Below are 23,003 nucleotides of genomic sequence, written 5' to 3' on the forward strand. Positions count from 1 at the left end.
TCAGTACTCAGATGTTAGTTGGTTTGCTGTCATAGAACTTTCATTTCTTCAAAACCACTAATGCTTGCAGTACACATATGCATGCATACCCATACAATGAGGAGATCCTGAATTTTTGGAAATAGAAGGGAAATCAAGATGCAGAGCAGGAGGAAGGTCCAGGGGGGTCATGGTCAGAGCATGCTGTGTATACTGCACTGAACTGTGTCTTCTTTGTCTTGTCAATTTTGTTTCTTTTGCCTGAGATCACCCCTCAGACTCCAGGATCACATCCTCATTCCTTAGAAACCAACTGAAATCTCATCTCATCTGTGAAGTCATTTCCTGCCTATTCTAGCTCACAAAGAACTCAGTCTTCTCTGAACAATTAGAACGCCACTTGTTTTGGTCCATAATCTCATATTGTTACTTAAATGTTTTAGCCTTCAAGGGCAGGAACCATGTTTTACAATCCTGTAGCCCTTGGCACTACGTACATTGTTAAGGAGCTTAAGGAGCCCCCAAATACCCGCTGAATTGACTCCCTCCTCTGATGGCCAATGCTTCTTCATTCCCAGTTTACTAAAATGTAAGTTCACAAGGGCACAGATTGTCTCCTTTGTTCACTGCTGCGTCCTCAGTGCCTAGAACTGGACCTGACTCACAGGAGGTACTCAATGAATATTTGAATGAATCAATGAATGAACAAATGAACAAATGAATAAAAGGTGCTACTTACAGGGGTAAAATCAATAGGGAAGTAACAAGACGTCACTTCAAACAACTCCTCCACAAAGGGTCCTAAGGTAACAGAGAAACAATGAGGTCAACTTACAATTTTCACTCATCTGACAAGCCCCAACCAGCTAATTCAAGGCTACAAGGGCATACCCAGGCTATAGTCCCTAGAGATGAGGTCATGGACGATGCGGAAAGCCACCAGAAGATTTCGCGGATCCTTTTCCCCATCCATCACCTGGATGAAGCCAAAGGTGAAGTCAGCTCCTAGGCCCTTCAGCTCTGGGGAGGAGAGAACAGGTCACTATCCTCCCTCAAGACAGAAAGCTGGGCTTTCTTCTGGCTTGTGTTTTCCCTCTACTATCATTGTCCCACCTTTGCTGCTTCCCAGAGCAGACTCTTTTTGTTTTCCTATTCTGAGAGAGTGCATAGTGAAGAAGAGATATGCAATATATAACCATTAGAGGTAAGAGGTTTTTTTGGTTAAGTTTATTTTGAGAGAGAGAGCATGAGTGCGGAAGGGGCAGAGAGAGAGGGAGAGAGAGAATCCCAAGCAAGTTCCTCTAACAGCGTGAAGCCTCAGCAGGCTCCATCTCAGGAAGCTAAAATCAAGAGCCCACACTTAACCTACTGAGCCACCCAGGCGCCCCCTTGAGGTAAGAATTTAAAACATCGGTCCAAACCCTATCCTTCCTTTACTTTACTGGGGAGTGGACCCCTCCCAGTTTTCCTTCATTCTTTTCAGAGTATGGGCTCTCCTATATGACTACCAAGCTAAACACGAGTCCTGGTAATGGGGGGAAAAGGGATGTGCTCGCTTTTCAGACTTGCCAAAGAACCCTGCCTTTTACCTTCTTCCCGGGTTCGCATGAAGTTGGTGATGATACTGTAGACTGTGTGTCGGTCCACCTGAGGCAGGGACTTGGGGTGAGAGAGACCAGAAGTAAAGAAAGTACTCAAAGAATACCTAAGCTGACAAAATTACTTCCTGCTTCACAATCTCTAGGTGGACAGTGCTCTTTACACTAGCATAAGAACCTAAGAAGAAATGCAGAGAAAGGCTATGGCTATTGGACTACCAGTTATAGCAGGGGAGCCAATAACCAAAACCTGTCTGCTTTACTTTCTTTAGGTTTAAGAGGATGCAGGTCAGACATAATAGCATGGCTCCTTCTCTTTATATAGTAGCAAGGACTAGCATTTAAACATGGTCAGGGATCTGAAAAAGTTCAGGACTTAGAAGGCAGTATTTTTTGCTACCTAATCCTAGTTACGTCAAGGCTGAGAGACAGCAGAATACGAAAGTGACTGTTATCACTCACCTGGACGTGGACCTCCTGGAAGATGGCTTTAAGTACAGAGACAGCCAGCCCTGGGGGCAGGGCCACACACAGACTCTGGGGGAGAAGAGGAAATGTGTGAGTACTGAGGGAATTCTAGCTTCAAGATAGAATCCCCAAAACAGGCCTAATTAGCTACAGTGGGAATCACAACATCCAGGTTCAGGAAAAAGTGCTAAGAGTGAGAAACATGGTCCCTTTTCTCGAGTTGATTAGTTCTCTACAGCTCTTTCCACTCTGGTTCTGAATTCCAGTCCCCCCAAAATACCTGTAATCTCTAGACTAAAAACAGAAGTGAAACTGGCTGACACTAGTTTATTCCCCACTTGGGCATCTGCTCCTCATGATGTGGGAGTCTCATGCCCAAAACACAAAGACAGAATTCACTGGAAAAGGGCTCCTGCAAACACAGTATGTAATGAAAAAAAGGAGAACTCACAAGTGCCCTCAAACCTTGCAGGACAGATGGGATCACAAAATGATGATCCTTCAGCCGGTTCTCATAGAATAGGATCAGGTGGACCACTGCACAAACCAGAAATGCAGCCATTATTTTACACAGGCTCCTTCCCAAACTTTGTAAAGGCTGTTCCTGTTTGGGCTTCACTACAAATTTTCTCCTCCACTAAGAGATATGTCCCATGCCCTCCCATTTGAGGGTGCCTTGATCAGTCAGGAAAATAGGTGAACACCTTTTATTATCAATTCTCACATAGGTCCGCATTTGAACCCACTTACAACCCCAGAACTTCCTTTCTATAGAACCAGAATGGGCAAACTTTCTCAAAGGGCCAGATAGTAAATATTTTAGGCTTGTAGGACATAGTATTGGTCACAACTACTCCACTCTGCTCAACTTGGCCGCTGTAACAGAAAAGCAGCATAAACAAGGTAAATAAATGGTTGTGGCTATACGCTAACAAAACATTAATAAAAACAGGCTGTAGTTTGCCCACTACTATGCTATAAAGGATAAAAAATGTCTAAGGAGGGGCGTCTGGTAGCTCAGTCAGTTAAAAGTGTCTGATTCTTGATTTCGGTGCAGATCATGATCTCACAGTTCCTGGGATCAAGACTGCCTCCGGCTCTGAGCTGACAGCATGAAGCCTGCTTGGGATTCTCTCTCTGCCTTTCTCCGCTCACGCTCTCTCTTTCTCTCAAAATAGATAAACGGTAATAAATAAACTTTAAGATAAATAAACGAATAATGTCTAAGGCTACATTTGAAATCCCAGTGTCTTCAGCCTCAATACTTATCTCTCTGCCACATATACCAGTGAGGAATGAAGATACTGAATTAGTAGTTCACAGATTCCTTATGCCCTCCCTTTTTTCTTCCCTCCCTATAAAGTTGGCTTGAATAGACAAGGAAGGAGGCCTTGGCTCAGCAAGCTGGGAAGATACTCCTACTAGTGATGCCAGTACCTTCCTTCTCCAGGAGCAAGGAGTGACACTGGAGTAGCACCTGTGACAGAAGCTGGATTCCTCGTGCCCGAGTTCGGGGTTCTGGATTCTCTAGAGATGACCTGGGGGGAAAGTAGGATATAGAGAGCTTGACATAACCCTGTTGAAACTTTTGAAGGCATAAATATTTTGAAATTAGTCACACTCACCCCCTGGGCATGGAATCCAGCCCAGGAAAGGTGTTCTGTAGGTACTTAGCATTACAGATAACAGTAAAGCCAGAGTCTAAACAGCCAATTCCCAGATTGATCTGGCATTCATTAGAGGCTCATCTGACACCACCGCCAACAGAAGTATCCATCTCCAGGCGCCGATTGGGCATTCGGCTTATTCTTGTATCATAGTGACCTTCCTCTGAAACAGAGCTTAGCAGCTACCCACAGGGCTCAACAGATCATGGGCAGCTGCAACTTCTACCCAAACAGGAGAATAAATCTATTACTGCTAAGAAAAAAAAATGCTGAGAGCAACCAAGATCTTAGGCCGGGGGGGGGGGGGGGGGGGGGGAAATCTTTATAACTGCAAGTTTACAAAGTAAGATGGTCAGAATAAATGTTTTAACTATTTAGGATTACTGAATTGGAAAACCTGGACTGAGGCAATAAGGTAACTTATCTTCAGAATAGGTCTTATAGAGATTACATTTAAACATACTTGAAGAAATCTAAGCAAGTTAATGTAGGAGGTAGAAGATTTCTGAAGGAGAAATGACTAGGACATTTGACTGAAATCTCAAGGATAAGGGTGTCTATACCTAGGGGTAAAGGGAAAAAAATAAAATCACTCTTGACAGGAATAGAATAGGATCTTGTCGAAAGGCCCTGTTAAGAAGTGGAAAACTTAGTGTTTAAAATTAGACCAAGGCACACAAGTGTTCATATCAGCATTATTTAGAATACCCCAAATTTGGAAACAACCCTGATATCTACCACCTGATGAATGGTTAAACAAAATGTGAGATACTCATGTAACAGATTATTCTTCAGCAAAAAATGAAACACTATCGAAAGCCATAACAGGGATAAACTGAAAACATATACTAAGTCAAAGTAGCCAGTCACAAAGGTTACATGTTGTATGGTTCCATTTATACGATATTTCCAAAACTGGCAGATCCATAGAAATAGAATGTAGATTAGTGGTTGCCAGGGGCTGAGAAGAGGAGGGAATGAAGAGTGATTGCTAATGGGCATCAGGTTTCTGAGGTAATGAAAATGTTCAAAAATTGATTGAGGGTTGTATAAATCTGTGAATACACAAAAAGTGATGAACTTTGTGACATATGAATTACATCTCAATAAAGTCATTTTTTTTTTAAATGGACCAAGGCCACAGATGAGTAGAAAGGCCAAACGGTCTCTCATGTGGGAGAGAGACATTAATAGCGACCTACATTCCACCCCACCCTCCCAGTTTTCTAGTTTTCTGCTTCAGAAAACAAGCTGGCTGAGACAGTTAACCTTTGCAAATAAAACGTCAATTTAGATGGTCTACCAAGTATGAAATAGGAGAAAAGCAGGCAACAGACAACAAGCACATACTCCCTCTGGTGCCTGGATATCTGGTTTTAACACTGATCTTCCAGCTGTTTCCTCAGGCCTTTTCCTATAGTGAGGATCTGGTGCAGGGTCAGCTTCCTGGCAAATCCCCAGGCAGGGCCCTCGACAGGTCTGAGTCAGATCCACACTGACTAGAATCCCATGAGGCAGGTAGGTCTTTAAGAGGCACAGGAGGAATCCCAGCTCTAATTAAATAACAGTTGATGGCCTTCAACCACTCATCTCACTCCAAACTTGTGGGCTGATCCAGGAACTTCCAACCCTTCCTCCCTTAGGAACTTAAGTCAGGTGGCATCAAACTTGTTTCAGGAGAAACACAGGCTTAGACTGAGGCAGAGAGGAAAGGAGGGTACTGGGCTACAGTAGGAGAAGTTCAGGACCAGTCAGGTCCAGGAAAGCAGCAGTGTACAACACAACCTTTTCAGAGTGCACAGGCAGGGCTGGGAGAAGGGAGCTCTACGGCACAGGCTCTTACCCAAGGGCTTCCACCACTTGTAACACTGTATAGCTCCCAGATTTCACATCTAGAGGAAACAAAAGAAAAAAACATAAACCCAGTCCCAGTATTGAAAGGATCTAATTACCAATGTTTCCTGCCTACCCTAGGGTTTGTACCTTGGGGCACCCTAGAGCCCCTTCTACGTAAGAGGTATTATTGTAACACTTCAAACATGCAGTTTCAATTATAGAAATTGAAAAGGAAATAAACATATAGTTTGTAGATAATGACTGTATACCTAGAAAATCCAGAAGAAATAACTGAAGAAATACTACAAATAAAATAATTCACAGGACTCCTGGGTGTCTCAGTCAGTTAAGTGTCTAACTTCAGCTCAGGTCATGATCTCACAGGGTTCATGAGTTCAAGCTCCAAGTTGGGCTCTCTGCTGTCAGCACAGAGCCCACTTTGGATCCTCTGTATCCTTTGTCTCTGTCTCTCTCTGCCCCTCCCCTGCTCATGCACTCCCTTTCTCTCAAAAATTAATAAACATTAAAAAATAATTTATTAGCTGAGTACAAAATTAATATTATGAAATTAAGAACCTTCACATATACATATATACACAAAATGCCCTGTAAAATGATACAAAGGAAAAAAGATCCTATTTATAATAGAAAAAAAAAGGGGAGGGAAAAATACCTGGATATAAACTTAACAAAAAATGTGAAGAACTGAATAGTGAAAAACTTTAAAGCACCAGTGAGGAGCACAAAAGAAAATTTGAACAAATAGGCATGCCATATTCATGAAAGACTCAAGAAAACAGATCTCCCAAATTAATCTATAATTTTAAATAATCTCTATGAACATACCAGAAATTTTATTTTGGGGGGAACTAGATAAACTTATTCTAAAGTTAAAATGCAAAAAAAAAAAAAAAAAAAAAAAAAAACCCACATAATTAGGCAAATTTTGAAAAAGAACAATGGGGGAGGGAGGGAAGGTAGACCTTCCAGATATTAAAAAATTGTTATAGGGGCGCCTGGATGGCTTAGTCGATTAAGTGTCCGACTTCAGCTCAGGTCATGATCTCATGGTTCATGAGCCTCACGTTGGGCTCTGTGCTAAGAGCTCAGAGCCTGGAGCCTGCTTCAAATTCTGTCTCCCTCTCTCTGCCACCCACCCTCCTGCCTCCCTACTTGTGCTCTCTCTCAAAAACAATAAACATTAAAAAAAATTTTAACATGCCACAAACAAACATTAAAAAAAAATTGTTATGGGGTGCCAGGGTGGCTCAGTCGGTTAAGTGTCTGACTCAGGTCATGATCTTATGGTTTGTGAGTTTGAGCCCCACGTCTGGCTTCTAGCTGCTCCCCGCCCCCCCATTCGGGCTCCACACTAAAAGTGTGGGGCCTGCTTGGGATTCTCTCTCTGCTCCTCTGCAACTTGCATATTCTCGCTCTCAAAATAAATAAACTTAAAAAAATTGTTTCAAAGTCACAATAATAAATTTGTGTATACTTTTTTTAGTGTGTACTTTTGAATATACTTGAAGATTTCTAGAATAAAAGTAAAAAAACAAAAAAAACAACCAGCATAGTATGAGTTCATATTTTTAAACAAAGAAATCAATGATATAGAAAGAGTAGAGAAAGTCCAGAAAGAAATACAAATGCATATGAGATGATGATTTTTAAAATTTCAATTAATGGGAAAACTAGACTACTCAATAAACAGTGGTGGAATGATTGGGTAAATATTTGGGAAAAAAAGTCTTGACTTTGAATCTTTCATCAAAGTAAACTTTTCAAATGGATTAAACAAAAAGACATGAGAAAATTCCTAAGTATAAACTAACATTATCAGAAGCCATTGAAAAAAAAAAAAAAGACTGGTTGGGGCGCCTGGGTGGATAGCTCAGTTGGTTAAGCATCTGACTCTTGATTTTGGCTTAGGTCATGATCTCACAGGTTGTGAATTCACTGTCTGCAATGACAGTGTGGAGCTTGCTTGGGATTCTCCTTCTCTCTCCCTCTCTCTGCCCCTCCCGCTCCCATGCTTGTGCTCTCTCAAAATACATAAACATTTGAAAAAAAGATTGGTTAAAATCAGCTACATTAAAAAATTGGATTTTCTGCAGGACAAAAACAAACAAAAAACATCATTAAGACAAACTAGAGGGGTGCCTGGGTGGCTCAGTTGGTTAAGTGTCCAACTTCAGCTCAGGTCACGATCTCACGGTTCATGGGTTCAAACCCCACGTTGGGCTCTGTGCTGACAGCTCAGAGCCTGGAGCCTGCTTTGGATTCTGTGTCTCCCTCTCCCTCTGCTCCTCCCCCACTCATGCTCTGTCTCTCTCTCTCAAAAATAAACATTAAAACAAATTTAAAAAAAAGACAAACTAGAAAAACATATTTGTAATTCTTACAACATAGGGCTTTTTTTTTAATTTTTTTTTTTTTCTCAACGTTTTTATTTATTTTTGGGACAGAGAGAGACAGAGCATGAACAGGGGAGGGGCAGAGAGAGAGGGAGACACAGAATCGGAAACAGGCTCCAGGCTCTGAGCCATCAGCCCAGAGCCCGACGCGGGGCTCGAACTCACGGACCGCGAGATTGTGACCTGGCTGAAGTCGGACGCTTAACCGACTGCGCCACCCAGGCGCCCCCATAGGGCTTTTTTTAACCAACACATAAAGCTCCTACAAATCAATGAGAAAAAGATCAACAACCAATTTAAAAATGGGCAATACCTTGGGGCACCTGGGTGGCTCAGTTGATTAAGCATCCGACTTTGCCTTAGGCCATTATCTCACAGTTTGTGAGTTCCAACCCCCTTGTCAGGCTTTGTGCTGACAGCTCAGAGCCTGGAGCCTGTTTCAGATTCTGTGTCTCCTTCTCTCTCTGCCCCTCCCCCACTCCTGCTCTGTCCCTCTCCTTCAACAATAAATGCACGTTAAACAAAATTTTTTTTAACATGGGCAAAACCAAAAGAATGAACAGGCATTCTACAGAAGATACTCATATTCACAACAGAAATACAAATTAAACTATATGAAAGTCTTGTTTTTAACATACTAGATTGGTAAAAATAAAAAATAACCTTGTAACACACCTATGTTTGGTAGATGGTATGCAGAAATAGGCACTCTTACACATTACAAGTGGAGTATAAATTGGTACAACCCCTTTATGGAAGGCAATTTGACAATATGTTCAATAAAAATTACAAGTGTATATGTTTTAATTCAGTGAATCTTCTCAAAATTTATCCTATATCCTTGTAAAAGTACAAAATAGTGCATACTACACACATACACACACACACACACGCTGATAATGGGACATGATCTAAAATCCAGACAATGTACAAAAATAATATATACAATACTAAGTGCACAGCATTGTTTTTAAGGGGAAGGAAGGTTGTTTCTATTTGCATTTATTTATTTCTCCGGAAGATAAAAGGAACTAATATTGGTTGTCTCCAAGGAAGGACACTGGATGGCTAGGGGGTTGAGAGGTAGACTTAAAAAAAAAAAAAAAAAAAGATGTTTTACTGTGAAATAATTTTAGAGTTAGAGATTAGCATTAATGTATTACTATTAAACTCTAGACTGTATTTAGATTTTACCAAGTTTTTCCACTAATGTCATTTTTCTGTTTCAGGATCCAATTAAGGATACCACATTGCAATTAGCCATCATGAATCCTTGGTCTCCTCTGGTCTGTGAAAGTTTCTCAGTCTTGTCCTTAAGGACCTCGATATCCTAAAGTACTTTATAGAATGTCCCCCAATTTGGGGTTTGATGTTTTCCTATTGTTTAGACTGGGGTCATGGGTTTTGAGAAGAGTAGCACAGAGGCGAAGTATCCTTCTTATCATATCATATCAATCATACCAGCGGCACAAGGTATCAATATGACTTATTTATTATTGGTGATTTTATTTTATTTCATTATTATTATTTTTTAATGTTTATTTATTTTTGAGGGAGACAGAGAGAGAGCGAGCAGGGGAGGGACAGAGAGAGAGAGGGAGACATAGAATCCAAAGCAGGTTCCAGGCTCCAAGCTGTCAGTGCAGAGCTTGACATGGGGCTTGAAGTCACGAACTGTGAGATCACAACCTGAGCCGAAGTTGGATGCTCAAATTACTTGGCGAAGGTAATATCAGCCAGTTCTGTGAACTACAGAGGTACTATTTTTCCTTTCCCATACTATCTTCTTTAGAAGATTCAAGGGGGAGGCAGAGATTAACCTCCACTTCCTAGAAAGGAATATATCGACCTACCTATATTATATGGAATTGTTCTGTAAGGAAGATTCATTTCTTCTTCCCCCTTTATTTATTCAGTCATTTATTTTACAGCAGCATAGACTCATGTACATTTATTTTACACTTCAGGTTATAATCCAATACTAGGTTATTTTGCTGTTCAAGTTGTTCTATCTTTGGCTGCAGGGAGCTTTTTTAGATTGGCACCTGTCTTTTTGACTTGTCCCATCCATCCATCCATCCATCCATCCATCCATCCATCCATCCATTTATTTTTTATTATTTTTTTTAACGTTTATTTATTTTTGAGACAGAGAGAGACAGAGCATGAACGGGGGAAGGTCAGAGAGAGAGGGAGACACAGAATCCGAAACAGACTCCAGGCTCTGAGCTGTCGGCACGGAGCCCGACGCGGGGCTTGAACTCACGGACCGTGAGATCATGACCTGAGCTGAATTCGGACGCCCAACCGACTGAGCCACCCAGGCGCCCCCATCCATTTATTTTTTAAAGTTCATTTAGTTATTTTGAGCCGGGGGGGGGGGGGGCATGAACAGGAGAGGGGCAGAGAGGGAGAATCCCAAGCAGGCTCCGCGCTGTCAGCATGGAGCCAGATGTGGGGCTCTATCTTATCAATCGTGAGGGCATGACCTGAAGGGAGATCAAGAGTGGGATACTTAACCAACTGACTGAGCCACCCAGGCACCCCATTTATTTATTTTTTATAAAGTTTTATTAGAACACAGCCAGCTCATTATTAGTTTTTAAATTTTATTTATTTAATATATTTATTTCTGAGAGAGAGAGAGAGAGCACACGCAGGGGAGGGGCAGAGAGAGCAGGAGAGAGAGAATCCTAAGCAGGCTCTGCACCTTCAGCGTAGAGCCTTATGTGGGGCTCAAACTCACAAACTGTTAGATCATGACCTGAGCCAACACCAAGAGTCAGATGCTTAGCCGACTGACCCATGAAGGCACCCCTTAACGATTTTAAGAAATCTCTACACCCAGTGTGGGGCATGAACTCACAACTCCAAGATCAAGAGTTTCACACTTCACCGACTAAGCCATCAGGTGCCCCTGTTTTAAGTCATCTCTATACCTAGTGTGGGGCTTGAACTCATGACCTCAAGATCAAGAGTCACATGCTCCTGGGGGTGCCTGGGTGGCTCAGTTGGTTAAGTATCCAACTCTTGATACTTAGGCCAGCTTAGGTCATGACCTCATGGTTCATGAGTTAGAGCCCCACATCAGGCTCTGTTCTGACAGCACAGAGCCTGCTTCAGATCCTGTCTTCCTCTCCCTCTGCCCCTCCTCTACATTCTCTCTCTCTCTCTGTCGTTCAAAAATAAATAAACATTAAAAAAAAAGGGCGGGGGGCGCCTGGGTGGCTCAGTTAGTTGAGCATCCGACTTTGTCTCAGGTCATGAACTTGCAATTCATAAGTTTGAGCCCCGCATTGGACTCTGTGCTGACAGCTCAGAGCCTGGAGCCTGCTTCAGATTCTGTGTCTCCCTCTCTCTCTCTCTGTTCCTCCCCTGATACACTCTGTCTCTCTCTCAAAAATAAATAAGGAATAAAAATAAATTAAAAAAAAAAAAGTCATATGCTTTACCAACTGAGCCAGCCAGGCACCACATCGTTTCACTTCTTAAGTACTTTCTTTTTTAGCACTACAAAATACTATAGGCTCATCCTGTAATTTCTCTATCCGAGCCATAGAATCAGCCTTTTCTCTGAGAAACCCTGATTTTTACTGGAGAATGCTATTACAAACCAAGATCTGGGTATAGCTGTGCTTGCTGCTATTGGGATACCACTGCTCCTAGGCCCCACTTAGCTGGGAGACACATATGTCCCAGGGAGAGCTGGGAAACACATATGTACGTATTAACCCATACATATATGTACATGTATATCTTTAATTATTTTTCTATCTGTATATATCAAACTAAACATGGGGCACCTGGGTGGCTTAGTCAGTAAGCCTCTGACTGTTGGTTTTGGCTCAGATGATGATTTCATGGTTCATGAGTTCGAGCCCCACATCAGGCTCTGCGCTGATGGTGTGGAGCCTGCTTGGGAGTCTCTCTCTCTCCTTCTCCCTGCCCCTCCCCCATTGTGCTGTCTAGGTCTCTCTCAAAATAAATAAACGAACTTAAAAAGAAAAACACCTAAATATAAGGTCATGTTAAAGTCTCCAGCTATAATCCAGGACCACAGGGTCCATTCTAGCCTCTCTCCTTGTTGTTTGTAATTTGTTTCTCTGACAGTGAGAAATCTGGTTCCCATTATTTACCATTTATTATTTTTTCAATCCTAGTATAGCTATAAATTACTTTCCAAATTGTCAACTTCTGTGAGAAACAGATTTATAAAAGCCAAGTGTGTTTATGTACAGTTTTGTCTTTTTTTTTTTTTAAGTTTATTTATTTATTTTGAGAGAGAACGTGAGCAAGAGAGGGGAAGATATAAAGAATCCCAAGCAGGCTCCACACCGTCAGCCCAGAGCCTGACACAGGTCTTGAACCCACAAACCATGAGATCATGACCTGAACCAAAACCAAGAGTTGGATACTTAACCAACTGAGCCACCCAGGCACCCCTGGACAATTCTGTCTTTAGTCTCCAGACAAAATACTGTTTTACCAAATCACTTAGATCAGCTCCCTCCTCCCTTTAGTGAGGACACATCATATACTAGTAATACAGTAGATTCATTTGTCACTGTCTACATTCTTTTTTTTTATTTAAAAAAAAATTTTTTTTTAATGTTTATTTATTTTTGAGACAGAGAGAGACACAGCATGAGCAGGGAGAGAGAGGGAGACACAGAATGTGAAGCAGGCTCCAGGCTCTGAGCTGTCAGCACAGAGCCCGACGCGGGGCTTGAACTCACGAACTGTGAGATCATGACCTGAGCCGAAGTCGGACGCTTAACCGACTGAGCCACCCAGGCGCCCCTCACTGTCTACATTCTATCTTGAGAGGGAAGGGGGGTTTTTCTCCATGTATCCTTTTGTACCTTTTAAATGTTGTACCATGTCAATATATTACTTATTTTATTTTATTTATTTTTTTTTTTCAATGTTTATTTATTTTTGGGACAGAGAGAGACAGAGCATGAACAGGGGAGGGTCAGAGAGAGAGGGAGACACAGAATCGGAAACAGGCTCCAGGCTCTGAGCCATCAACCCAGAGCCTGACGCGGGGCTCGAACTCACAGACCGCGAGATCGTGACCTGGCTGAAGTCGGACGCTTAACCGACTGCGCCACCCAGGCGCCCCATTATATTACTTATTTTAAAAATACATTTCTAACAGCACAATAGTCATTCACACAGATCTACCAGAAGCTTCTTAGGATATATTCTCAAGGAAGAAACAGAGAGTAAAATCTTAGCAATCTTCCTAAGGGTTTGGTTACCACAGAGGAGTTCTAGCTCCATCAGGAAATTACTTGCAGCAGCCTGTTCTGGGTCTCCAACCCACCTACCTCTAAATGTCAGACCTAATAGGTTAGCATTCACCAACACTAGACTTTAGCTAGAGTGAAAAAGCGGCTTGAGTAAACTCCTAAACTTCCAGTTCCCCTTAAATTTGTGGTCTCAGCAACAGGGGTGAGTAGAACTAGATAAACGCTCACTCTGGTCCTAGAGTAAGAAGTCCAAAATGCCTGAGAAAAGGAGCCCTCTAGTCAGGATTCATAGCTCGTGACTGGCACCAATTTAGACATCAGGCACTCTTAGCCCTACTCGTGCCAGGATGTGGAAGGCCCAGCTGCTGCCCCTGTTCCTGAGAAAGAGCCAAGTGAAAAAATGTCCAGGCTGTAGGGTGGGGGAAGGGACAGCAGCCAGACTAACAGGACAGACCAAGGAACTGACAGTTAGGCTCTGTACCTCATTCCTTAATGGCAACACTGAAGTGAACAGAGATACTCATTTCTGGGTTATACACTATAAAAGAGTATTACACAGTTTGGGAAGGTGGAAAAGGGTACCTTTCTGGAACCTCTTGGTCAAAGGCCAGGTAACTGCTAAAAACCCCATCTAAACACTAATTTCAGTGGTGGCCACAGAGGGAGCATTTGTGCACAGGAAGCTCTAGAGGACTGATTACTGTTACTAGCAAAGACCATCACTGAACCATCATTCTTCTTCAGCAAGAAAATCAAAGTCCCCTGGGAATGCTGGGCTATGGTCTAACGTTGGAAATACCTGAAGTGCTATAAGACAGAGACCTGCCTAATAAGCCCCATTCAGTTGCCTCTAATTTTTTCATTTAAAAAAAGGGTCTAATTTATACACAGCAAAATGTACAGATATTAACAGTATAATCTGATGAGTTTAAGCAAAAGTATACCTTGAGTAACCAACATCCCAATCAAGATGTGGAATATTTCCAGCAATGGATAAAGTTCCCTCATGCCCCTTACCAGTCAATTCCCTCTCCTATAGGTTGCCTCAAATTTCATAAATAAAAAAGACTTCTTCACCATGAATATACAGCATTATGAAACTGGCTGTTTTACAATTACAAATAGACACCCATTGGCATTTGATTCCTTGAATTCTAGTTATGGGTGAACTCTCCTGGCAGAGCCCTTTGGTCTTCATGCTTTTCACAAGGATCTTATCTTGAATTAATGCAGCACAAACATAAAGAAACGTGAAGTATAAAACTAATGCAAAATTAGAAAAAATGAAGAGATGTTACTTATATAAGCTTTACAGCTATCATACAATAAGAAATAAGAGTAAGGAAAATGGTGAGTACAGTGGCAAAAAGCTAGAATCAGTATTTTGAGGGTGTTTTCACAAACATAACTAAACCTAACATTTTATTCTAGTTTTGTCGAGTCTACCTCAGAAATGTCTTTTAAATAAGACTCTTCCTTTCCATCCCTTTAACCAGACTATATAGAGACAACCTTCAAAACAGTCCTCCACTTTTTGGTGTGCTGAAAATGTTCTAGAATTTTTAGATAGTGGCAATGATTGCAGAACATTGTGAATCTACTAAAAGTCAATTAATTGTACACTTAAAATGGTTAAAGAGGTTACCTCAATTTTCTTAAAAGCCCTTTTCTAAGGGCACCTGGGTGGCCCAGTCGGTTAAGTGTCAACTCCTGGTTTCAGCTCAGGTCATGATCTCCCGGTTCATGGGTTCAAGTGCCACATTGGGCTCTGAGCTGGCAGCCTGGAGCCTGCTTGGGATTCTCTCTCTTTCTCTCTCTGCCCCTTACCACTTGCGTGCTCTCTCTCTCTCAGAATGAATAAACTTTAAAAAAATAAAAAGCCTTACAAAAATGTTTATGTATTTATTTTGAGAGAGAGAGTGCTAGCAGGGGACGGGGGGTGGGGGGAAGCAGAGAAAGGTAAAGAGAGAATCCCAAGCAGGCTCCGTGCTATCAGCACAGAGCCAGACATGGGCTTGATCACATGAACCCAGAGATCAGGACCTGAGCCGAGACTAGAGTCGGACACTTAACCGACTGAGCAACCCAGGTGCCCCTTAAAAAAAGCCATTTAATCCATCCACACTCTATCTAGAATTACCTCCCTAAAATGCAGAATTACTTCCCTGCCCACCAGTCTCTTTTGCTCCTTACTGCCTAAGACCTGACTCCTTGGCTTGATGTCCTTCACACTTTAGCCCTCAAAGCCCCTCTAGCTTCACCTTTAATCATGACTCCTATCATTCACTCACATGTCCCAACTTATCAAGCTCTTCCATATCCTTAATCCTGTAAATATTCCCTTGGTTTGAAATGCCTCCTTCCTGACTGTCAAAATTCAACCCTTCAAGATCCAGCTCAAATTACTCCCTTTCATGTTTCCCCATAATTCTTTAACAAAATTGTCATGTGCACTTGTTTTATTTATTCAATATTTATTAAGCACCTATTACAAATCAGGTACTCGGGTTAGGTCTGGAGACAGAAATATAGACAGGGAGCTTTTAAGGAGTCCACAGTCTTGTTGGGGCAGAAAGACCTTTAAAACAATCACAGTGTAACAAGCTCAGTGTTGCCATAGTGATATAAACAGAGACTGAGTTAGCATAAGAAAGGAGGAAAATTCCTGGGTTTATGAGCCATCCATCACTAACGTTTTAACATTGTAAGTTTTCCCAAACGAACACTACCTGAATCCGGAAGTATCATTAATCATGCACTCGGACTCCTGGGATAAAAGAAAAGCTATTAAGGGGCTAATTTTCCTAAAGGTAGTCTCACTGGCATTAAGGAAAAACAAATGTTAAGTTCTTTTCCCTACATTAAGTAGGCTTAAGTTTTTCCAATGTGTCCAAGACTTACTCTCTAAAAATGGACCTACTAGCACCTCCGAACTACCCACACTTCCCTCAGCAGGGCACCAGTTCATATGGAGCACTGAGCAGTCATCAAAGGAGTATTTATATGAGACTGACAGAATGTACAATCAGACCTCTGTCTGATGGAGTTGCAGCCTCTTGAGAATCTGGAGGAGCAACCGACGGAGGAAGGGGGAAGGATGTGAAGGAGCAGTAGAGAGAAAAATCCCAATCAGGATTCAGTTTCAATCAAGCTGAGGATGCCATAGACATTTCTCAGAACTGTTTCACTGTTGTTTAACAATCTTTTGGTTTCAGGAATAGTGGTCTCCCACAAAAGTGGGACAATACAATACAAAAAGACTGAAAAGAAAGAAAATCCAAATAACTGAAAGGAAGAAAATTTATATCCATAACACACTTCAAAATCAGCTTCCTTTCCAACCTCCATTTTTGAACAAAGGACTTCTCCTTTGTTCATCCTCAGGCTCAAAAGCTTGGGGTCATCATAGAGTCCTCACTCTCCTTCAACTGTAACTAGTTAGGCCTCAAATTCCACAGATTCTTCCTTCAACATCTCTCATTCCATTCACTTACAGTTTTTTACTGCATACTTAGTTATGCTAGTCTCCAGGAGACTTGGGTGGTAGGTATAGGATAGGACGTGGAAATATATACAGAAACAGCTACTACACAAGTCTGCTAATAACTGCTAATAAATGAGTGTCTGAGAAATAAATACCACAAAGATTTTGAAATGTGAGATGATGTCTGGCTGGAGTAATCAGGAAATGCTTGGGGGGCAGGCAGTAAGCACTCAAGCCGACCTTGAATCCGAGGTCTAACTTTGATCAGATGAAGCTAGTGAAAGGAACTGGGAAGGAAAGCATTCAGGGAATAGCAAATCCAGGTGGCTGCCAGGCACCAAAGGTCCAGGAGAGGAGTGGTAAGAGTAAGGGCTGGGGCCAAGTAGTGCAACCTTTGAATGCTAGCATAAGAAGTCTTTAACCCTTAACCTACCGGTTCATTTCTCTGCCCCGTCATTTGCACCTTTACATCTGACACCTACTTTCATCAGGAACTTCACTGCAAAGGTGCAAAACAAAGTTGGTGGTAGCTGTCTTTGTGATTATAGGGTGTCATGGAACAGGCTGCTGCTGTGAGTGGCTGAACAGAAAGCTGGTCTCTTTAGTGCTAACAAAACTAGACTCAGGCTGGATTAGAAAGCACATCTAATTTTGGGAAGGTTTCAAAACCCTGTCAGCCTTCAACAATATTAACCAGGGCTGTGATCTCAGACTGAGAATACCAATTTAATCCTTCTCAAATTTGCCTTCATTATATGACAGCCCTGCTCAAGGATCTACGATGAGTTGTATTACCTACAATAGGTCATTCAAATCCCTCTGCCTGGAATCCAAGGTTATGCCTAATCCAACCCCGCCAAACCTTTTCAAACTTATCTGTTACTATCAACCTCCTTTCCTAGTCAGTAGGGCTAAATTACAACAGGGCTAGTGTTACTGTCTTAGTAGAGCTGAGTTACATTTAAAGTACATAATAGTTAAGGCCATTTTTTTCAAGCATAAAAAATATAAATTTTAGGGGCATCTGGGTGGCTCAATCGGTTGAGCATCCAGCTCTTGATTTCAGCTCAGGTCATGATCCCAGGGTAGTGGCATCAAGCCCGGTGTCAGGCCCCACGCCAAGTGTGGAGCCCGCTTAAGACTCTCGCTTCCTCTGCCTTTCTCTCTTGCTCGTGTGCTCTCTCTCTCTCTCTCTCTTTATATATATATATATATACACACACACACACACACACACACATATATAAATACATATATACACATATAAAATATTTATAAAAACTTGGCAGTCCTTATCATGCTGTATTCTTAAGTGTGTTCTGAACTTGAAAAGCCCAAAATTATTGTGTTCATACTGTATAAATGTGAAAGAATAGTCACAAATGACACTGATGTAACAGTAGGGGGAAGGTGTATGCATTATCAGTGAATGTTAAACACTTAAGATTTTACAGTTCACTGGAGATGAATTGTACACCAAAATAAACTGTAAACCAACTCTAGTTAATAATATGCCTACCAAAGTATTTAGGAGGAAGTATTTAGAAGGATATCTGCAATTTAAATAGACAGAAAGATGTGTGACAAAGCAAGTTATGTTAAAATGTTAATGGTAGTTGAGGTGTTGTGTGTAGGTGTGTCTGTTATGAAATTCTCTGCTGTATGTTTGAAATTTTTGATACTAAAACACAGGGGGAAATGGCATTGATAACACACTATGCTTCGTGAAGCTGTAAGAAGTTAAAATTGTTGGAATGGCAGCATCAAGCATTTGCTCCCTGATGCTTCCTTGCTGGCATGCACATAACCCACGAAGCCCTTATTTTCTGGTGTGGTATACTCTCTGTTTGCATGGTTATCTCTCCTACCACAGTATAAGTTCCTGGTGGGCACAGAACCAGTCTAATCTGGATTTACATACTTATTGCTTTGTATCGTGTTTGGAGAATAGTATGTGTTCAGTAATGGTGGGATGACTGAATGAAAGTGTAACTGCTAAGGACCAAAGTAATATACTCTCTCACAATTCACTTTTTTCATTTCTCACGTACACTAAAAGTTAGTACGTTCCGTGTTCAAGAGAAATGTTGTCTTTTATTTTTCCCCAAGCATGCAAAATTTCTAAAAGTAAAACAAAACTCATCTGTGTTGATTACTTTGTATTCTATTACTTAAACAAGTCTGAAGACCTCCTGACACTCAACAACTCTTTAGGTTTTTGTTTTTGTTTTTGTTTTTTTTTCCTTTTTCTGAAAGTGAGGTCTCCGACTTCCAAGGACATCTGGAATTTGTTTTAAGCAAATCTTAGATATGTTGTGAGAACTAAGAGGTTCCTGAACTGGCCAAAAGCAGGAAACCGGAGATCTGGGGAAAAGATAAAAACAAACACTACATAAAAAGCTCACGAAGCAAATTAATCAAGAACTTTCCTAAGAAACGGAGGGAAAGTCTTAAGGAGGCTTCGCGGAACATCTCAAACTCCCCCCAGAGCGGCTTCTCCCCTCCTCTCTCCTATCACAGCCAGTCAGAGATAGCGCCGCGCGGCCACTCCCAACATGCCACGCGACTGGAGCTGGTGCCGCGGAAGATGCTGCTTCTCACGTCAACCTCCGCGAAACAACGTGCTTTCTCGGCGGGAGCAGCAGAGTCCGAACTGGAAAACCTAGGTCTGAGTCCCTGCTGCCCCACCCGCCTGATGTGCCAGTCTCTTGTCCTCTCTGTGCTTCAGTTCCCTCATCTGTGAATCGGTAATGACTCTGTAACCCCAGTTCGCGCACAGGGTGATTACTAAGATGAGGGGCGTAAAGGCGCTTTAAAGAAGACGCAAGACTCCCAATTTGTTACGGTTCTTAAACACGCGGTGCTTACAACCAGCCCCAGACCAATCTCTCAAAGTCACCGCTGTCCCTCACTCCCTTCCCGCCCGGCGCCTATGCTGAGGCCGCTCCCTCCTGTCGGCCCCATGCGGGAGCCGCGCGGCGCCGTCTGCCGTACCTGCAGCTACTTGGTCAGCCGGGCCCTCCTGCTGACCCATGACGAAGTCTTGCACGAGGCCCCACAGGGCGCCCGTAGGCGCCACCGCCTCCAGAGCGGCGGCGGCGGCCATGACGCGAACCAGAGACTGTGGGAGGGGAAGTGGGCGGTGGCACGGGATGGGCCTCTGAGCGCACGCGCCTCCTGAGCCAATCGCCTTTGGAAGGTTAAAGAGGCGGGGCGCTCCCTGGATCACGTGCCTGCCGGCTCCTGGCCAGGCAGTTCCAGGGAGGGATGGGACGGTTCCTCCCCGAGGGGCGGGGCTTGGAGACCGGGCGGTGGCGCGGGGAGGGAAGGCGGCTGCTGGGCACGCAGCCGGGGGCCATTGAGGGCGAATAATTCCCGGCCCGGCTCCCGGGGAGACGGGCGGCGGGGCGGGCACCTGGCTGGGTGGGGCCGAGGGGCGGTACACACCCTGGGGGAAGCCAATGAGAAAATCAGGCCCGGTCCGAGGGGGCGGTGCCGTCGGTCACATGCACACCTGGGGCGGGCGGCGGCGGAGGCGCGGGCACCGCGAGCGGGCGGCAGGGAGCGGGGCCGGGCTAGGGCGGGGTTAGGCAGGTGAGTGACAGGCTCCGGGGGGCCGGCCCCTACTGGGAGCTCTGAGCGAGCAGGGAGTAGCTGCGGCGGTGCCCGCCCCCTCTCTCCGCCCCTCCATCGGAGCTGGTCTCCGGCCGGGCACCGTCGCGGGCCCCCCTGGCCCGGCCACCTGGGACTGTGCTGGGGAATCGGCCACCTCCCTCTCTCCCGTCGCCCGCAAAGTTTGTGGCGAAGCCGGCGCCCGGGCAGAGCGCGCCCCCGGGGGGAGATCGGGGAGCGCCCGATGCCGGGAGGCAGGAGCCGTTGACCCGGGACGCCGCCGTCCGGGCAGGATCGCAGAGCAGCAGACAAGTCCGCCGCCTGCGGTGCATGGGGCCCGGCTGAAGAGCCAGCATGGGCAACTGCGTGGGGAGACAGCGCCGGGAGAGGCCGGCCGCCCCGGGACACCCCCGCAAGCGAGCAGGTAACGACGAGGAAAGGAGCAGGGCCACGGGCGCCTCGCCAGTTGTCCCCTCCTCGCTCGAGTTCTGGGCTTCCTAAACGACCTCCCACGGCTCCTGACGCCTAGGTTTCCCCGATGTCTGCTCCGGAGCCAGACGGGAGCCCCCTCCCCAGCCCTGGTGGCCGGGGGAGCCGAGTTGGGGCAACTGCGAGCGCTGACCCGGCTGCGAGCCCAACTCGCTCCAACTGGGAAGCTCCGAGTGAGGGTGGGGGCGGGGGCAGGAAATGTTTGCAGACCGCAGCGGGGCCGCGGAGGGGAGGGGGACCCCGGACGGGGGCGCCGCTGGCCTGGCAGCTGGGTCGGGGTCGGAGGCTGGCCCGTCGGGGCACGGCGCGGGCGGCCAGTCGTCCCCAGAACTCGGAGCGAGCGAGAACTGTCGCTCTTCCAAAGACTGACTGTGTCATTATCGGGCTGCAAATCGTGTCTGCCGGAATCCAACTGGCAAAAGCAGCGCAGGACTCTGGGAAAGAAATCTTTATTTTTCCCGCAGGGCTTTTTAGAGCTTCCCGGCTGTCTGGGAGTCTAGAAAAGGTGGGGTGTGGGGTGAGAATTGCGCTCGGGTTTGTTGGGATCCTTCCCAGCCTTGGGGATGGGATCTGCTCCCTGGTGATCCGCGAGGGCTGGGCAGCGCCTTCTCACTTTCTTGGTACACTCCTCCTATCCTGGCTCTTCGCCCTGGGAAGAGGTCTGGCGTTCGTTTCCCCGGGTCTTGTACTCACTTCCTTCTCTGAGAGTGTTGCAAGGACCTTCTGAGAATGATAAAAACCGTATACTTTAGAGTTGAAAGGGACCTTCAAAACTTGTCTGAAGTCCAGGTAGACTTACCTCCTCCTGTCTGTGTAGAAGCCCTGATCCAGAGAGGTTGAAGAACTGGTCCAAAGTCCCACAGCTAGTTAGCAGTGCAGCTGGGGCTAGAAAGCAGTCGCCTGTTCCACCCAGTTGCCACATATCCCTTTTTGTAAGAGGAGCCACAGGCATAGTATAGTCATTAATGAAGTGGAAACTCTAGTTGGAATTTCCTGTCTCCTTTGACACGGAAGGTGTGTTGCTTGGGTTGTGGGAACTGGGAAGGAAGATGAGGGGAAACGTGGGGGAAGCAGAGAAGGATGTCTGTGTGGTGGACAGGATGACTTCTGGAAGAAGAAACGTGTTTTTATGGGGGTGGGGGTCATAGGGTAAAATCTAACATTGAAATCCTGTTGGCAGCCTTGTCCATTCTGATTGAGAAAAATTGATTCTCAAACCCAAGGGCTGGCTGGCTTTCTTTCTTTCTTCCTTCCTTTCTTTCTCTCTTTCACTTATTCAGCGAATATTTATTATTTATGTGCTCAGGCCACATAATTGATTTTGTAGCATTTTTCACTGGTGACAACCCTCTCATACTTGAAACTACCCCCCCCCCCCCACTTCCCTTCTTGGCATTAGACTATCCTGGTTTTTTTTCTCTGATCACTCCTGCTTACCATCACATCACCTCCTAGGTGTGGGTGCACCACGGTGCAGTTTGGCATTCTGTTCTTTCTCTCATACTCCCTCCCAGAGAAATTGTACGCAGTCCCACAACTCTTTCCACTGGGAAGACCCCTACACTGTATCTTCAACTATTATCTGTCAAACTCCAGATTCATACCTGTAAATGCCCACTGGACACACTGATGTAGTTATCCTTTGGATTCAACACTTCCAAAACCAAGCTCTGCATCTCTCCCTTCAGCAAGCTTCCCTTTACTCTTCCATTCTTGCGGTTGTCTAACTTCATACTTTGGAGATGTCTCTGCTGACTTTCTCTGCCTCCTAGTCAGTCATCTGCTGGAACCTGCTGGTTCTTCCTTGGCAAGTCATTCTAACCTGTCCCTTCCACTCTGCTTCACTCTCTTCTCATCTGAAGTCCAACCCACCTCCCAGGCTGAAGTTAGTTCCCCACCAAGGGCAAGTTCATCTTCAGTCATTCATCCCATGCCTGCACACTGTGGTCCCTCCCAGAAGATGTTTGTTAAATTAACCTGTTCTGAACCCTATAATTCTATGTTTAGAAAACAATTTTTTAACAGAAACTATTTTTTAAAATAAATCCTACGTCCAACGTGGGACTCAAACTCACAAGCCCAAGATCAAGGGTTGCATGCTCTACTGACTGAGTCAGCCAGGCGCCCCTGTTTAGTAGTCTTTTTGCATCTTTCCACTTCTGTAAGAACTTTAACTTTCAAGGCTTTTCAGTTTGATCTGG

The 23,003-nt window shown here is 44.4% G+C and overlaps 2 protein-coding genes and 1 long non-coding RNA gene across 8 annotated transcripts in view; 1 reads left to right on the plus strand and 2 right to left on the minus strand.

Annotated features, from left to right (window-relative positions):
- Positions 1 to 19,855, minus strand: part of MMS19 (MMS19 homolog, cytosolic iron-sulfur assembly component) — a 34,169-nt gene extending 14,314 nt beyond the window's left edge. For 3 of the 5 annotated variants that reach the window (XM_045438420.1, XM_045438418.1, XM_045438419.1), the window contains exons 1-8: positions 19,696 to 19,851; positions 5,556 to 5,604; positions 3,483 to 3,583; positions 2,497 to 2,582; positions 2,040 to 2,114; positions 1,569 to 1,638; positions 871 to 999; positions 719 to 780 (exon numbers count right to left, since the gene is read on the minus strand). In XM_045438420.1, the coding sequence (XP_045294376.1) occupies positions 719 to 780; positions 871 to 999; positions 1,569 to 1,638; positions 2,040 to 2,114; positions 2,497 to 2,582; positions 3,483 to 3,583; positions 5,556 to 5,604; positions 19,696 to 19,807 (684 nt within the window). In that variant the 5' untranslated portion in view covers positions 19,808 to 19,851. Of the gene's footprint in view, positions 1 to 718; positions 781 to 870; positions 1,000 to 1,568; positions 1,639 to 2,039; positions 2,115 to 2,496; positions 2,583 to 3,482; positions 3,584 to 5,555; positions 5,605 to 19,695 lie in introns of those variants that run through there. The other 2 variants (XM_045438417.1, XM_045438421.1) reach the window with 2 other exon arrangements.
- UBTD1 (ubiquitin domain containing 1) overlaps positions 16,916 to 23,003 on the plus strand; it is a 55,567-nt gene continuing 49,479 nt past the window's right edge. Inside the window, exon 1 of one of the 2 annotated variants that reach the window (XM_045438439.1) lies at positions 16,916 to 19,367. In XM_045438439.1, coding sequence (XP_045294395.1) covers positions 19,289 to 19,367 — 79 coding nt within the window. In that variant the 5' untranslated portion in view covers positions 16,916 to 19,288. Of the gene's footprint in view, positions 19,368 to 20,134; positions 20,738 to 23,003 lie in introns of those variants that run through there. The other variant, XM_045438440.1, reaches the window with a different exon arrangement.
- LOC123576905 lies at positions 21,236 to 21,785 on the minus strand. The gene is made up of 2 exons (XR_006701627.1): positions 21,602 to 21,785; positions 21,236 to 21,525 (listed from the first exon to the last, which is right to left on the minus strand). It is a non-coding gene; the product is annotated as an uncharacterized LOC123576905 (long non-coding RNA).

Source organism: Leopardus geoffroyi, chromosome D2, assembly GCF_018350155.1.
Source record: "Leopardus geoffroyi isolate Oge1 chromosome D2, O.geoffroyi_Oge1_pat1.0, whole genome shotgun sequence".
Taxonomy (NCBI): Eukaryota; Metazoa; Chordata; class Mammalia; order Carnivora; family Felidae; genus Leopardus; species Leopardus geoffroyi.